The sequence below is a fragment of the Dreissena polymorpha genome, chromosome 1 (assembly GCF_020536995.1).
Source record: "Dreissena polymorpha isolate Duluth1 chromosome 1, UMN_Dpol_1.0, whole genome shotgun sequence".
NCBI lineage: Eukaryota > Metazoa > Mollusca > Bivalvia > Myida > Dreissenidae > Dreissena > Dreissena polymorpha.
Window position 1 is genome coordinate 103,460,615 of NC_068355.1, and position 18,092 is coordinate 103,478,706.

At 38.5% G+C, this 18,092-nt stretch overlaps 1 protein-coding gene across 2 annotated transcripts in view; it reads right to left on the bottom strand.

The window, feature by feature from the left end:
- Positions 1–18,092, bottom strand: part of LOC127865173 (dentin sialophosphoprotein-like) — an 81,947-nt gene that overhangs the window by 24,926 nt on the left and 38,929 nt on the right. For both annotated transcript variants that reach the window (XM_052405121.1, XM_052405122.1), the window contains exon 11: positions 10,019–10,250. In XM_052405121.1, coding sequence (XP_052261081.1) covers positions 10,019–10,250 — 232 coding nt within the window. The remainder of the gene's footprint in view (positions 1–10,018; positions 10,251–18,092) is intronic.

The window sequence follows — 18,092 nt, forward strand, 5'->3', positions numbered from 1 at the left end:
TAAAGAGACTCCATTTCAACGGCGCACATTGGCAGAGACATTATTGACTGGATCCGCCGGAAAATTAGAATTATTGAAAAAATGCCGATACTGTGAAAAAAGTCATTGGAGTAACAATGCAAAGAGTACAAGACCATTGACGAGAGAAAAAAAGATATTAAAAGGATCTTGTCATAAATGTTTAGGGCAAGGACATAAATATGAGGAATGCAGACGGAGCAAACTATGTGTGTATTATGGCAAAAAGGACGCCCATCACCGTAGTTTATGCCCGAAAAGGTTTGCTACAAAAAGCAATGCTGGAAATGAATGCGCAAATGTCATGAATGAAATAGAATTCAGTTTACCTAGAGAAGAGAGTATTTCTCAAAATGTTCTGGTATCGACAGGAGAAATAGTTTTCATAAAGACGGCGACAGCGAAGGTTACTTCGCCTGCCAATAAAAGTGGGTTGAATGTACGCCTGCTGTTTGACTCAGGATCACAAAGAAGTTACGTAACCGCCCGCTTGGCGGAGAAATTAGAATTACCTAAAGGTAAACAGTAAGAAATAAAACTAGTTACCTTTGGCAGTAAAACACCAAAAGTGATTAAAACACTTTCAACACAATTCAACTTGAAGCTGAAGAACGGAGAATATATGACTATAAGTGCGAATATTGTACCAGAAATAACAGGTTGTGTTGAACGCAAACGACTGAATTTAAATGAGTGCCCAGAATTACAACAAACCTTGAACAATGTTGATCTAGCGGATACAATACCAACTCAGAATGAGAACTTGACTTTGGATATTCTAGTTGGAAATGACTTCTATCTTGACATTGTGTTTTCGCAAAGAATAGAATTACAACCTGGGTTGTACTTATTAAATTCGAAACTTGGATGGCTTCTAGCTGGAAGAAAATGTGATAGTGACTCAACAGTGGAATCCGCCAGTATGCTTATACTTACATACGGGTCAAGCATCGAACAGTCGGGTACATTTACGACAGTTGATAGCTCATTACGAAAACCACCAGACATTGAAGATTTTTGGACAATGGAATCTATTGGGATAATAGATGATCCGACAAGAAATGATGATGAAGTAGCAATGCAAAAATTCAAAAAAACATTGAAGTTCGAAAATGGTCGTTATCAAGCAGCTTGGCCCTGGAAAAATGATACACCCGAATTGCCATTAACCCGTGGCCTTGCACTAGGCAGGTTAAGGTCAACAGTCGGAAGGTTGCGTGATAAGCCTGAATTACTTAGACAATACGACTCCGTCATCAAAGAACAATTACAGAAGCGGGTCATTGAGAAGGTAGATAAGAATGTAACAAACGGTGTAACACACTATCTGCCACACCACGCTGTAGTCACCCAGAGCTCTAGATAAGGGCCGTACAGCCGTAAATACGGCTTTTTAATGAAGGTTTACGCATTTATTTTTAATAACTGGCCATACAATTACGACTTCAATATCCCTTTTACGCATTTACGAAAAACATCTGGCCGTATCGATACGTCCGCGTCAGCGCGGCGAGATTGGTTGGTCTGTAACCTAACGGCGCTTTTCGTTAATTAAAATTACCGAAAAGTTTGCGACTGGGCTTCGATATGTATGTCTATTCCGATGCTATTTAAGCATCTATTGCACTTGTTATGGCAGTGTCTAGCGTAGAATGCGAACATACTTTTAGTGCCCAGAATAGACTTAAGGTTAAATACAGAGCTTCTTTAAGTACAGATAAACTTGATGTTCTTCTTAAAATCAGTATGCTTGGACCACAGCTGCAGCAGTTTGATCCAGTGCCAGCAGTGAAAAAATGGTGAAGTGACAAGAAAAGGAAAAAGAAAAGACTTCGTGAAGCATATAAACCAAGGAAAAAGGCTAAAACATGTTAAAATCAGATTGACTGTATTACAGTTGAAGTGTTTGCTTAGGCATTTAACTGTCTGACAGTGGCATTAGTGTTCTATTACTTAGTTTACGTATTGGCTTGTGATTTTGTCAATAAAAATGAAGAAATAGTATTTAGTTATGAGTTTTAATGTGTTTTGTATTTGCATCATAATTAAAGAAGCTAAATATGTTTATTATAATTGTTGCAAATGTTTCTGAAAAGTCAGTTATACACCCTTCAATATCCAAGAACACAGGTAGTACAGTACTACCTGTATTTTTGGATATGGTAGTACAGGTACTAATTGATTTTCAGCGTTACTCCTTTTCTTTCTGTCAGTGGCAGTACCGGTACTAATTTCACAAATCCTTATCTAGAGCTCTGGTCACCCCTAAAAAAAAACAACAACAAAGATCCGCCTCGTGTACGATGCTTCCTCTAAAACAAACAAACAGTGGAAAAGTTTGAATGAATGTCTACTAAGAGGACCCGTGTTGTTACAAGACCTTTGTGGTATTTTACTGCGATTTCGTACTTTTAACGTCGGAGTTGTTGCTGACATTGAAAAAGCCTTTCATCAAGTTGGATTGCAAAGGGATCAAAGAGATGTTACTCGATTTATATGGCTGAAGGATTATGAAAACAATAACACAAATGATGACAACATACAAGAGTACAGATTTTGTCGCGTACCTTTTGGGGTAATATCTAATCCTTTCATCCTTGGTGCCACGATTGATCACCATTTAGAAACATATAATACAAATCTTGAAGACAAACTCAAGAACAACATATATGTTGACAACCTAATCACCGGAGCAGATACAGACAGTGAAGCTGTTAACATGTACACCAAGGCAAAGGTCATGTTTAAAGAAGCAGGCATGAACCTTAGGGAATGGTCAACAAATTCAATCTTTGTGAATAACATAATTCAAAGTGAGGACAAATCGTCGATGTCTACAATCAAAGTACTGGGTCATTACTGGAACACGAATCAAGACACTTTGTCATTGAAAGAACCGTCTCTTATGAACAGTTTGGTAAGCAAACGAGCAATCCTTAAAGACTTAGCCTCAGTATTTGATCCGCTAGGCTTTGTGTCCCCCGTACTTTTAAGGGGGAAGGTGCTCCTACAAGAATTATGGAGCAAAGGACAACATTGGGACGATGAGTTGGATGCAAACGAGATTGAACGGTGGCTGCACATTAAGGTATCACTGGCGGATATTACGGATGTTTTATTACCAAGATGTATTGCAATGAAAACAGAACGTAATATAACATACAAACTAACATGTTTCTGTGATGCATCGGCAAAAGCATATGCAACAGCAATTTATCTGCACCAAGAAATGGACAATCATGCAAAGGCTGATTTGGTGTCGCAAAGTCAAGACTCGCAAAAATTAAACAAACAACAATACCAAGACTGGAATTAATGGCTGTTGTTATTGCTGTTAGGTGTGCAACATTTGTGAAAACACAGTTACACATACCAATTCAACACATTTTAGTGTGGAGCGACTCTCAATGCGTTTTAAATTGGATAAAATCAAAATGTACATCTCCTGTTTTCGTTGGAAATAGAGTCAAGGAGATCATGAAAGCTGAAAATGTTGAATTTAGATATGTGTCGAGTAGTGAAAACCCAGCTGATTTAGCTACCAGAGGAGCAAGTGTTAAACAACTCAAAGAGTCTATATGGTGGCATGGACCAAAATGGTTGGAAAAGCCAAGTAAAGAGTGGACAACAAACAATGAAAACGAACACAAACCAACCAGTGAAAGCTTGATGACGGCTATAAATTTTGGTGAAATCGATGTAAACCAGGTGAATGCAGTACAAAAGCCACCATTTGAAATCGACATCGAGAAGTACTCTTCGGTCTCTAGGCTCATACAAGTTACTGCTTTTGCACTAAGGTTTCTAAAACAATTAAGAGCACACAGATTCTCTTGTGCTTCGCTGAACAGCGAAGAATTAACTGTTGCGGAAACCACGTGGATACGATACATTCAACGTGAGCATTATGGTGACACAATCGACTCAATAAAAATAAATAAAAGCAACAGTATACAAAAACAACTTGGCTAATTATAGACAACAGGGTTGTCATTCGATCAAATTCATCGGTTAAAATCGCAAAAAAATCGTTTGTTTTTCGCGAATCTTTAAAATTGCAATCGGAAGTTTTGATCACTCAAACAGACAATACTTGACGAGGAATAACCGTAGTATAGTAGAGCGACGCCCGGTCATTCAGTCAGTCCATTAACTCCGCATAAGAGCTACTGTTTTCAAGGGATCTTTTCACGGTTTGGTAAATTGATAAGATTGAAAAAAGTTGTTTCAGATTCGCAAATTTTCGTTTTAGTTATGATATGTGTGAGGAAACAGTATTACTGAACATTTACCATAGTCCAATATATCCATTATATGTATCTTTTGATGATTTAAAAACCTAAAAAATTATAAAGAGTTGCAACGCGAAACGATTGAATAATTTGGAGAGTTCTGTTGTCGTTTAAATTTACAAAACTACGAATATTGCTTATATAAGGTATAAAATACTAAAAGTGTGTATACTTGGCGGAATAGCCGAGAGGGCTAATGCGTATTGAATTCTGACTTACTCCAGGACTCCGGGGGTCACTGGTTCGAGCCCTGGTACTGGCTACTTTTTTTCCCCTTTTTTTTTAAATTTTATACTTGATTTTTTACTGAAGCTTTTAAGATCCAATGTTTACATTTATCAATATAAAGCATTTAAAGACAAACTTCAAAATATGCCAAAATCTGTGAAAAGGCCCCTTTCAATGAATTTCTCAGCGAGTGGCCAATATTGATTTTCCAGCTGTCAATCAAATTCTTCTTGGAAAGCACGTCAACCAATCAGCGCTCAGGCAGCCGAATACACGCCGACCCCACGTGAAACTCTATCAAATAGCTGTACATTTCACAGATAATAACTGACCTATCTCAACGAATGTAGCACTGTAGAGCGTAATTAACTAGTTTTTTTAGTAAGAGAAAATGTTTCCACATATTAAAAAATGCTCTTCGATGTTCTACCAAAATTTAAGATATCAGCGACCTCTGCGCTACGAAGTTGTTATTCAGCATCTAAATATTCAAGTTCACGCTTTCCCCGAGGAAAAATGACGTGATGTTATACATGAAGTCTAATTTTGGCATGATTTTCATCTTTACATGAAAAACACGAGAAATGTGTCTCTGTTGCTAGAATTTTCTTAATTTTCCGTGAATAATGAAATCTGAAAATGATTTCGGATAACACATTTAATTATACGTATTTTAAAATACTGAAATTAACAAAGGCATTTTGTTAAACAAATGGTCATAACACATAATGTAATAAGTAGGTAAATAACGTGTTTTGGGATTGCTAAACTATGCATACATATAGGTCTACATGCATGAATGACCTGACAAGTTACATCTCGATCCGGAATGAAAAGTACTCGGTAAAATTTAAAGAAAGACGCGTTTGTATTCTCAGAACTTCACTTTCACTTTCGCAAACTTTTCTGAAAGGAGGTACATGTAACATTTTAGATTGAGTCGTTGATTTGTCGTATTAACGGTTCTCAATGCTCTCAAACCGTGTCACGTGATTCACGCATGTTCAATGGGAATCCCAAATCCCACAATTCAATTTGTATATGCACTTGCGTTAAATGGTGGACGACATTCATCGTCAATATTGGCCGTAATTTGGTTTTGAAAAAAATAAATCGTAATAAAACTGGATTATCCGTTAATGGATAGAATTGGAACATGCGAAGATTTATCAATATAATATGTTTTTACATTGAACAGTATACTAAAAATATGAAAATCTTAAAATTTTCTATTTTTAGACCTCATTTTAACTTTTTTGTCCCTAAAATGTGTAGAATTCGTTTCCCCCCTGACCCCCCCTACCAGGGCATTGCCCTGGACCTACAGGGGGCCTAGGCGGCCCCCTTGACCCCCGGCCAAATCGGTTACTATTCCAAAATAATCCTTTGTTTACAATCATAATGACAACCCTGAGACAAGGATGGACTTTTGCGATGCAAAGGAAGAATGTGCAATGCTGAATTAAATGAGGCTATGGGACAGCCTTTTTGTTGCCAAAACAAAGTCATTTTACACGGTTAATGATTGATAAAATGCACAGAGAGATTCTTCACAGTGGAGTATCACAGACGTTGAGTTATCTTCGACATAGATTTTGGATACCAAGTGGGCGTGCAAGTACTACGCAATTGCCTTGTATGTCGCAGGTGTGAAGGCGGTGCTTATAAAATGCCTGAAATAGCTCAGCTGCCGAAATTGCGTGTAACAGAGTCTACTCCGTTTTCACACGTTGGGCTTGATTACTCGGGCCCATTGTATGTAAAGACAATCGATGAAACAAACAAAATTTGGATCTATTTGTTTACATGCATGGTTACCAGAGCGATACATCTCGAAATGGTTCACACATTGTCTACCAAAGACTTTCTTATGGCGTTTCAACGTTTTATATCAACAAGAGGGAAACCCGATGTTATCATTAGTGACAATGCACCTCAGTTTAAACTGGCAAATGACATGTTTGATATAAACTGGCGTAAAATACTCAAACATGAGGACATACAAAACTATGCTTCCGGAAAAAGAATCAATTGGAAATTCATCGTAGAGCTTTCCCCGTGGATGGGAGGGTTTTATGAACGGTTAGTGGGTCTTGTTAAACGGTCTTTGAGAAAGTCAGTCGGTCGAAATCTTCTTACAGAAATTCAAATGCAAACCCTCGTTAAAGAAGTAGTCAGTAGTGAACTCGCGTCCATTGGTCTATGTAGGAGACGACATAAACTCTTCAATATCACTAACCTCGGCACATTTTCTGTCACTCAATCCGAAAGTAGGTATACCTGATACCTATTCGGACGGTGACGATGAAGAATATTTACCACGAAGGAGTAGTTCGCAAAGATTGCTTGACATCTGGAAGAAAGGCAAAAAATTGTTGAACAAGTTTTGGTTACTTTTGCGCGATGAATATTTATTAAGCCTTAGGAAGCGAAGGCAGACACATCTAAAACAGAACCGAATACAATCTCCACATACCGTTTTGGTAGGATATATTGTTTTGGTTAAAGACGAAATGCCACGTGGATGTTGGAGACTTGGTCAAATTATTGATCTAAACACAAGTTGTGATAGGCATATTCGGTCAGCAAAGGTGCATTTGTCTAGTGGGCGTGTTATAAATCGGCCCCTGAATTTACTTTTTCCCAATCGAAACCTCACAAAATGTTGACCATGAAAAGCCGACTCTCGACGTAAAATCGACAAGTCAGCTTTCTAGACCAAAACGACAAGCGGTATAAAAGGCTAAGAAAGCAATAAAATACTTGAGCGTCAATTAATTCATTTAAAACAATAAATATATATTTTTTGTGATATACATTTAAATGAAAGGACACTGGTTAAAAGTAAACGATTACAACATGTGAGTTAAAAACGAGATAAAAATATTAGTGACTGAACAGGGATCGAACTCATACCCTGCCACCGATAAACGAAAAATAGGTGAAATTAAGTACATATATTATTTGTATAAATATAGTATGTCGCCTTCGTGGCGGAGTTTCCACGTGCTACCTTAAAACAACACAATCTTGAAGGAGTTATACATAAAAAAGGCGAACAGACTATAGTCAGCAAGTGCTCGTTTTCCTCGAGCAAAGTGGAGGTATATAAGTCTCCCTCAGTTTTAAAACGTTCTCTTATACTGTTTACACGCACTTTATAAATTCCAATCATGGGTGATGTTCAATGCAATACATGTGGCAAAAAATATTCAAGTAAAAGGAATCTTTCTAGACATATCAAAGAAAAGCATGGCGACAAGTTATTATACTTTAAATATTCTGTTGAAAATTGTACATCGAAATTTATTCGACGAAGTTATGTTACTAAACATTTCATTCACAAACATAGATTTGATAAGAAATTAGCAAAGGAAAGTGTCAAAGAACTTATCATCAACGCCGAGACGGAACATGTTCAGAGACATCACACACCAGAGAAAAGTCATCAGGTAACCATTGCAGATGAGAAGGAAGAGGTTACGCAACATCGCATTCCTCTCACGGAGAGCTGTTTATATTCGGATGTTTCGGATGACGAAATCAATTTTGGTAATTGGATGGAAAGTGTTATCGTTGGGGAACCCCCCGGGCGGCATGTCGTCGCCATGAGTAGCACATCGTTCACGGCATCGCTTGGTGAGGAACAGGGCATTTCAGGGTCGCCATCACCGTCTTCATCATTGCATGCAGATGATGAAAGTGATTTTGGTAATTGGTTGGACAGTGTTATCGTTGGGGAACCCCCCAGGCCACATGGCGTCGGCATGAGTAGCACATCGTCCACGGCGTCGCTTGGTGAGGTACTGGGCATTTCAGCGTCGCCATCACCATCTTCGTCATTGCATGCAGATGAGGGTCTTTTGTTTTACGAGCCGACCTTGTACGAGGTCTACCAACAGGCGGAAGCACATACATTATCTGAACCGTGCCTTGATTTAGTGCCTTTTTACATGATTGAACCAGAAGAAGCAACAGGCGATAATGACATACCGCAGTTTAGCGGAAATGAGGAGACTGTTGTGGAATTGATTAACGTTACATTCAAAATTAAGACTACATTTCAAGACAATCAAGTAATAAATGTTGAAAAAACAGCCTCCTTCACCTACACTGATTCGATCCTCAGTACACAAATCCAAGAGACGTATTTGCTCACGCAAAATATGTTCGAGGAGTACGCGAACGAGTGGAATTAATATAACAGACATAACTTAATAATTAAATATTAAGTAAATATTTAATTATTTCTTGAATAGGCATTTCTCGTTATTTGATCATTTGATATGAGATTAATATCACCATTTATTGTGGCCATAGGTTATTTAGTTGAAAATGATATATATTAATAATTGGGAATTAGATGTTACTCTTATTTTGATTTATAAAATGTTTTTTGTGTCTCCTTGGTTGGGAGTGTCGCGAAGTACGCGAGTAAACTCCGCTATATATATATATATATATATATGTGTACAATATTCCCGTCGATAAGGCGGTGCTGTTTAACGGATAATATGAGCTAAAGCCGTCGGAGCTGCCAGAGCCGTCGGAGTTACTATATAAAGGACTTACTGAGTACGGATTGGAGCCTGTTAAGAACCAGTGAAGAACAGTGAAGTTATTGTATTAAGTTTGTTAACGGAATATTAAAAAATATTAAACTAACTAAACTATTAAAATGACTTGTTTCTTATTCGGAAATAAAAAAGTTTCTCCAATGTGGTGAAAAATGTATACAGTCGACAAAAAATAGAAATATTCACCACATTTCGGGTCACTGTGACCTTGACCTTTGACCTAGTGACCTGAAAATCAATAGGGGTCATCTGCGAGTCATGATCAATGTACCTATGAAGCTTCATGATCCTAGGCCTAAGCGTTCTTGAGTTATCATCCGGAAACCATCTGGTGGACGGACATACGGATATACATACGGACGGACCGACATGAGCAAAACAATATACCCCCTCTTCTTCGAAGGGGGGCATAAAAATGTGAACAAGGCCCTTTAATATGTTTTCAGATGTGAGGTCAATGACAAGTGACCACCATTATTTCAAAATATCTTCGAAGGAACCAAATACAACTAGACCCTCGGATTAACAGAATGAACAAGATGCATGAGTAAACAACAATATTTTTGTTCATAAACTCTAAAGTTTAATGATAGGTATGAATTTAAATCATATTTATTTGTATTATTCACCAAAAATAATTTATCTTATACTAGTTTCACGTAAATAAGCCTTTGTTTGGTGTGCAAACGACCGGGTGGGGTAATCTGTCTACAATGGTTACTTTGGTCATTTCATTAACTTACCGCTGTTCTCAGGTTGAACGGTAGTACAAACATATCTAACACATGTTCGTCTAATTGTCCAGCTTTTAGCATATATGTACTGTAAATAAGTCAACTCATATTTTTGCATATGATAACTCGAAGGGCGCAAGGTGAGATATTATGTAAAGTTATGACTGACCTTTTGTAAGCCTGGAGAGGGTGAAGTCGATCACACTGGCCTGGATACCCATGGAGGGCACAGTGACTGTCCTGCCCAGCAGTTTGAAGGCTATCTCCTCCTGGTCCGTGGCTCTCACCAGCACGTTGCCCACGTGGAGGTCTCGGTGCTCAAACTGCAGCCTCTCCTCTGCCACCGCCAGCGCGTAGGCTACCTGGGTCAGCACACTCTTACCTTGAGAGATTGTCGTCAACTAATGGAGGGTGTAAAACATATGGGACATAAAAATTACAGTACAAGGTGTTTGTGGGAGATTCCTGTCAAAAGGATCGTTAGAAATCCAACAGCAAAATCTTCACTACATTATAATTGGGAAACCTTAATTTAACTTTTTTCACATGTTCCTTAAATATTAACAAGGGACAAAATTGTCACAAAACCAGGTTTTCATTGTGAAAAAAAAATCTGATAAAGGGAGAAAACTCAAACTGAACTTTTGAAATGAACAAACAAAATTAACCCCCTTTGTAAGTTTGTTTTAAAAAAAATATATTTTTAGTCGTGGCGACCTTGACATTGGAGATATTGACGTGATTCTTTCGTGCGACACACCGTCCCATGATAGTGAACAAATGTGCCAAATGATTTTAAAATCTCACAATGAATGACATAGTTATGGCTAGTGCTGCAACAATACGCCATAAACCGTATTGCAATATATTGTCAGTTCAAAAACCCGTATTGCAATATATCGCAATATATTGCTAACTTGTACCAGAATTATAACATGCCAATTACCCGATAATCCTGTACATTCCAGTTTTATAGCAAATTCTGGTAAATATTTACTATAAATGTGCTCAAGAATTACAAGAAACACAAACATTTGCTAATTATCTTAAGTATCAAATACATTTTGGCATTTGTTACTATTTAAAGATGTGATGAAATCACGTCCAACCTTGGCTTTTTTTTCCCCACTGAACACACGTAAATCGCCTAATGTGATGTTCCCGCTTTTATACAACACAAAATACACCCATACTTTTCATGCGACGGTCTTCATGTCTGCCTTATTTTCGCGCGCTTTTTATTGAGACAAAATATAAAGCACTTTTTATTTGACGCTAGAATTTTGTATTGTCGCGTTAGCATTTAAATTTGGAAGAGTGTTTTCGAAATTCTGATTACAAATTTAATAATGCTCAATTCAGAATTGAACAAAACATTTACAGTTGTGCGCTATTAATTCAACGATAATCTGTTCAAAAGCATGGAACAAATGCTCCCATGTAACAACGCTACTCCGTATAATACACTTTTTAGAATGCTATTTTTACGTAAAAATTAGTTTACACCGCTTTGTTTTGTCTACCTTGATATCATTATTTCGGATGGCTTTTCTGGATAAAATGTGAATACATTTTTGTAAAATGTTTGTACCGGTATGATGAAAAGCGTATCGCAATACAATATGCGGATTGCGTATTGCGATATATACCGATATACCGGTATATTGTTGCAGCACTAGTTATGGCCAGGACAAGCTCATTTATGGCCATTTTTGACCTTTGAACTCAAAGTGTGACCTTGACCTTGGAAATATCGACGTAATTATTTCGCGCGACACACCGTCCAATGATGGTGAACAAATGTGCCAAATGATTTTAAAATCTGACAATGAACGACATAGTTATGGCCCGGACAAGCTTGTTCCGCCCGCCCGCCAGCCAGCCCGCCAGCCAGCCAGCCCGCCCGCCCGCATTCACCAATCTAATAACCAGTTTTTTCCTTCGGAAAACCTGGTTAAAAAGGCCTATACAATTCACAATTAAATTTCATACACTGACATTTAAGACAATTATGAGGTCAATCATCAGTTTTAAAATATTCATTTTGCTTGATTCTATGGAAATATTATAAAAATTCAAGATATTTGCCCCTAGGTACAAATATTGTGAATTAGGTTATAACTAGAGCTTTGTCACAGACGTGACGAATACCCCCACATGCCGCATTGACAAATAATGATTTGCATGTCGTCTTCACAAAAAACAGCAGACACCATGCTCAATTTTTAAAACGCAATAAGTGACCCCTTGACCTAGTTTTTGACCCAGAAAGGCCCATGTTCTAACTTGGCCTTAAGATCATCTTCATAAAACTTCTGACCAAGTTTGGTGAAGATCGGATGTAAAGTACTTGAATTAGAGAGTGGACACCATGCTGAATGTTTTAAAAAACGCACTAGGTAACCCCGTGACCTAGTTTTAGGCCTGGAATGGTCCATGTTCAAACTTGTCCTAGAGATCATTTAGATAAAACATGTGACCAAGTTTGAAAACTACTTAAATTAGAGAGCGGACGACATGGTGAGGTTTAAACGCACTAAGATACCCCGTGACCTAGTTTTTGACCCGGCATGACCCATATTCAAACTTGACCTAGACATCATCTAGATACAACTTCTGACCAAGTTTGGTGAAGATTGGATGAATACTACTTGAATTAGAGAGCGGACAACATTGTGATGTTTAAAACGCGCTAAGTGACCCCGTGACCTTGTTTTTGACCCGGCATGACCCATATTCAATCTTGACCTAGACATTATCAAGATACAACTTCTGACCAATTTTGGTGAAGATTGGATAAAAACTACTTGAATTAGAGAGCGGACAACATGGTGAGGTTTAAAACACACTAAGTGACCCCGTGACCTAGTTTTTGACCCGGCATGACCCATGTTCGAACTTGACCTACACATCATCTAGTTACAACTTCTGACCAAGTGTGGTGAAGATCAGATTTAAACTACTTGAAATAGAGAGCAGACACCATGCTCAATGTGTAAAACGTACTAAGTGACCCCGTGACCTAGTTTTTGACCCGGCAAGGCCCATGTTTAAACTTCGCCTTAAGATCATCAAGATACAACTTCTGACCAAGTTCGGTGAAGATCGGATGAAAACTACTTGAATTAGACAGCAGACAACATGCTGAATGTTTTAAACGCACTTAGTGAACCAGTTCTCTCTCTCTCCTCTCCTCTCCTCTCCTCTCCCTCTCTCTCTCCCCCTCCCTCCCTCCCCTCTCCCCTCCCCTCCTCTCCCCTCCCTCCCTCCCTCCCTCCCGGTCCGTTGAAAAAAATGGTTGCCAGGGGGACGGCGCAGTTTTCCTTATATTTATATAGTAAAAAGGCGTGTAAACAATCATGAATTAAGGTCATGTAACATGCGAGACAACTCTTCTAAATATTGCATTTAAGTTTACAGTAGTTACTCCCCTTTGATTATTAATGTTTTCATAATAATACAGTGTAGATTTGTGTATCATTTATGTGTAAATAGTTATTCAAGGTTGGATGTTTTTTTTGCTCACCTGATTGCTGAGGGGAGCTTTTGTGACCTGAGCAATCAGGTGAGCTAAAAACACAGTGTGCATATTAAAATTATAACAAGAAATCAAATTTTGATTTTAAATAGTACTGTTTGAACAATTAACAATATTTTGTTCAATATAAAGTTAACAATATGCCTAGGAATAAATGGAAGTCAATGGAAGGAAGACAAGAGCACCGCCTTGCGGGTGCAGACCGCTCATCTATTTTCTTTTTAAAGGTGAAGGGACTCTCATTTTCAATCACAAAGGAGGGAGGGGTGGAGTGAAGAGGGGTGCATTGTGTGGGGGTGTGGACATTTATAACATTATCTTCCAAAAATGCGAAAAAAAGGAAAAAAAAAATCGGGGGGGGGGGGGGGGTTGGGGGATGGGGGGGGGGGGGTGTGGGGATTCTTGGGTGCAATGGTTGGACGGTATTTCAAACATAAAATAATCTAAATAAATAGTTTTGTTTTTTAACCGTTAAAAAAATATAATTGGGGGGGGTGAGGTGGGGGGTATAGTGTGAGGGTGGTGGTGGTAATTTGTGAGATGATCTTAAAAAAAAAAAATATATATAGGGGAGAGGGGGGGATTCGGGGGAAGGGGGGGGGGGGGGGCACGGGCGATGGTTTGGGTGGAATCTATTGTGGTATGTCAGGTAAGAGTAGTTTTGTCAAAGTATCAATCAAATCTAATCATAAATAAAGAAGTAAAGGCAATTTTAGCAAAATTTAATAATTTGACCTTGAGAGTCAAGGTCATTCAAAGGTCAAGGTAAAATTCAACTTGCCAGGTACAGTAACCTCATGATAGCATGAAAGTATTTGAAGTTTGAAAGCAATAGCCTTGATACTTAAGAAGTAAAGTGGATCGAAACACAAAATTTAACCATATATTCAAAGTTACTAAGTCAAAAAAGGTCCATAATTACGTAAAAATGACATCCAGAGTTATGCAACTTGTCCTTTACTGTCCCCTTATGATAGTTTGCGAGTGTTCCAAGTATGAAAGCAATATCTATGATACTTTAGGGGTAAAGTGGACCAAAACACAAAACTTAACCAAACTTTCAATTTTCTAAGTATAAAGGGCCCATAATTTCGTCCAAATGCCAGTCAGAGTTACATAACTTTGCCTGCACGGTCCCCTTACGATAGTTAATAAGTGTTGCAAGTATGAAAGCAATAGCTTTGATACTGTAGGAATAAAGTGGACCTAAACACAAAACATAACCAAATTTTCAATTTTCTAAGTATAAAAAGGGCACATAATTCTGTCAAAATGCCAGTCAGAGTTACATTACTTTGCCTGCACAGTCCCCTTATGATAGTTAGTAAGTGTTGCAAGTATGAAAGCAATAGCTTTGATACTAAAGGAATACAAGAGCACCGCCTTGCGGGTGCAGACCGCTCATCTATTTTCTTTTTATAGGTGAAGGGACTCTCATTTTCAATCACAAAGGAGGGAGGGGTGGAGTGAAGAGGGGTGCATTGTGTGGGGGTGTGGACATTTATTACATTATCTTCCAAAAATGCCAAAAAAAGGGGAAAAAATCGGGAAGGGGGGGTGGGGGGTCGGGGGGTATGGATTCTTGGGTGCGATGGTTGGACGGTATTTCAACATAAAATAATAAAAATAAATATTTGTGTTTTTTTAACCGTTTAAAAAAAAAATTGGGGGGGGGGGGTGAGGTGGGGGGGGGGGGGGGGAGTATAGTGTGAGGGTTGTGGTGGTTATTTGTGAGATGATCTTAAAAAAAAAAAAAAAAAAAAAAGAAGAAAAAAATTTGGGGGGGGGGGGGGGATTCGGGTGGGGGGTTGGGGGGTTGGGGGGGATTCTTGGGTGCGATGGTTGGACGGTATTTCAAACATAAAATAAGCAAAATAAATAGTTTTGTTTTTTAACCGTTTTAAAAAAAAAAAATTGGGGAGGGGGTGGGGTGGGGGGGGGTATAGTGTGAGGGTGTGGTGGTTGTGAGATAATATAAAAAAAAAAAAAAAAAAATAGGGGGGGGGATTCGGGGGGGGGGGGGGGAAGTGGGGGGGGGGAAGTGGGGGGGGGGGGGGGAAGTGGGGGGGGGGGGGAGTGGGGGGGGGGGGGCACGGGCGATGGTTTGGGTGGAGTTTTTTGTGGTATGTCAGGTAAGAGTTGTTTTGTCAAAGTATCAATCAAATCTAATCATAAATAAAGAAGTTATGGCAATTTTAGCAAAATTTAATAATTTGACCTTGAGAGTCAAGGTCATTCAAAGGTCAAGGTAAAATTCAACTTGCCAGGTACAGTAACCTCATGATAGCATGAAAGTATTTGAAGTTTGAAAGCAATAGCCTTGATACTTTAGAAGTAAAGTGGATCGAAACACAAAATTTAACCATATATTCAAAGTTACTAAGTCAAAAAAGGGCCATAATTCCGTAAAAATGACATCCAGAGTTATGCAACTTGTCCCTTTACTGTACCCTTATGATAGTTTGCGAGTGTTCCAAGTATGAAAGCAATATCTATGATACTTTAGGGGTAAAGTGGACCAAAACACAAAACTTAACCAAACTTTCAATTTTCTAAGTATAAAGGGCCCATAATTCCGTCCAAATGCCAGTCAGAGTTACATAACTTTGCCTGCACAGTCCCCTTACGATAGTTAATAAGTGTTGCAAGTATGAAAGCAATAGCTTTGATACTGTAGGAATAAAGTGGACCTAAACACAAAACATAACCAAATTTTCAATTTTCTAAGTATAAAAAGGGCACATAATTCTGTCAAAATGCCAGTCAGAGTTACATTACTTTGCCTGCACAGTCCCCTTATGATAGTTAGTAAGTGTTGCAAGTATGAAAGCAATAGCTTTGATACTTAAGGAATAAAATGGACCTAAACACAAAACTTAACCAAAATGTTCAATTTTCTAAGTATAAAAAGGGCACATAATTCTGTCAAAATGCACGCCAGAGTTATCTAACTTTGCCTGCCCAGTCCCCTCATGATAGTAAGTAAGTGTACCAAGTTTGAATGCAATAGCATTGATACTTTCTGAAAAAAGTGGACCTAAACGCAAAACTTAACCAAACTTTTCAATTTTCTAAGTATAAAAAGGGCACATAATTCAGTCAAAATGCACGCCAGAGTTATCTAACTTTGCCTGCCCAGTCCCCTCATGATAGTAAGTAAGTGTACCAAGTTTGAATGCAATAGCATTGATACTTTCTGAGAAAAGTGGACCTAAACGTAAAACTTAACCGGACGCCGACGCCGACGCAGACGCCGACGCAGACGCCGACGCCAAGGTGATGACAATAGCTCATAATTTTTTTTCAAAAAATAGATGAGCTAAAAATGGACCTAAACACAAAACTTAACAAAATTTTTCAATTTTCTAAGCATAAAAAGGGCACATAATTCAGTCAAAATGCACGCCAGAGTTATCTAACTTTGCCTGCCCAGTCCCCTCATGATAGTAAGTAAGTGTACCAAGTTTGAATGCAATAGCATTGATACTTTCTGAGAAAAGTGGACCTAAACGTAAAACTTAACCGGACGCCGACGCCGACGCAGACGCCGACGCAGACGCCGACGCCAAGGTGATGACAATAGCTCATAATTTTTTTTCAAAAAATAGATGAGCTAAAAATGGACCTAAACACAAAACTTAACAAAATTTTTCAATTTTCTAAGTATAAAAAGGGCACATAATTCAGTCAAAATGCACGCCAGAGTTATCTAACTTTGCCTGCCCAGTCCCCTCATGATAGTAAGTAAGTGTACCAAGTTTGAATGCAATAGCATTGATACTTTCTGAGAAAAGTGGACCTAAACGCAAAACTTAACCGGACGCCAACGCCGACGCCAAGGTGATGACAATAGCTCATAATTTTTGTTCAAAAAATAGATGAGCTAAAAAGAATGGTGGTATACAAAACAAAATTTGAAAAATCCGATCGAGTCAATTTGCAGACAAGTTTCTGAAATAAGTAACTTGGACAAGAACACAGAAATATATCACTTTTCTCCTTATTGTCAAAATATGTTATAAAATGTGCCAAAGACCCCCACAACATGTGTTTGGACACAAACAAATGCACTATATATAGTTTGTATAGTAGACACAAAGACTAAGAATTAAATTTAGCAAAAAATGTTGATTTTGTTATCATGACATGTCCGCTTACATTTAATTTGTGTCCCCTACAGTAATATGTCGTCAGGAAATACACATTTTGGCACCAAGTGAAAAAAGTGCATTTCAGTGATCTATTCTTCCTTCCACACCATTGGGGCATACCCAAGTATTGGGATATACATAGAGACATATGGACTGCTGAAGTCCTTCCACTCCATGGGGGCATACCCAAGTATTGGGACATACATAGAGACATATGGCCTGCTGAAGTCCTTCCACTCCATGGGCGCATACCCAAGTATTGGGACATACATAGAGACATATGGCCTGCTGAAGTCCTCCCACTCCATGGGGGCATACCCAAGTATTGGGACATACATAGAGACATATGGCCTGCTGAAGTCTTTCCACACCATCGGGGCATACCCAAGAAATGGGATTTACATAGAGACATATGGCCTGCTGAAGTCCTTCCACTCCATGGGGGCATACCCAAGTATTGGGATATACATAGAGACATATGGCCTGCTGAAGTACTTCCACTCCATGGGGGCATACCCAAGTATTGGGACATACATAGAGATATATGGCCTGCT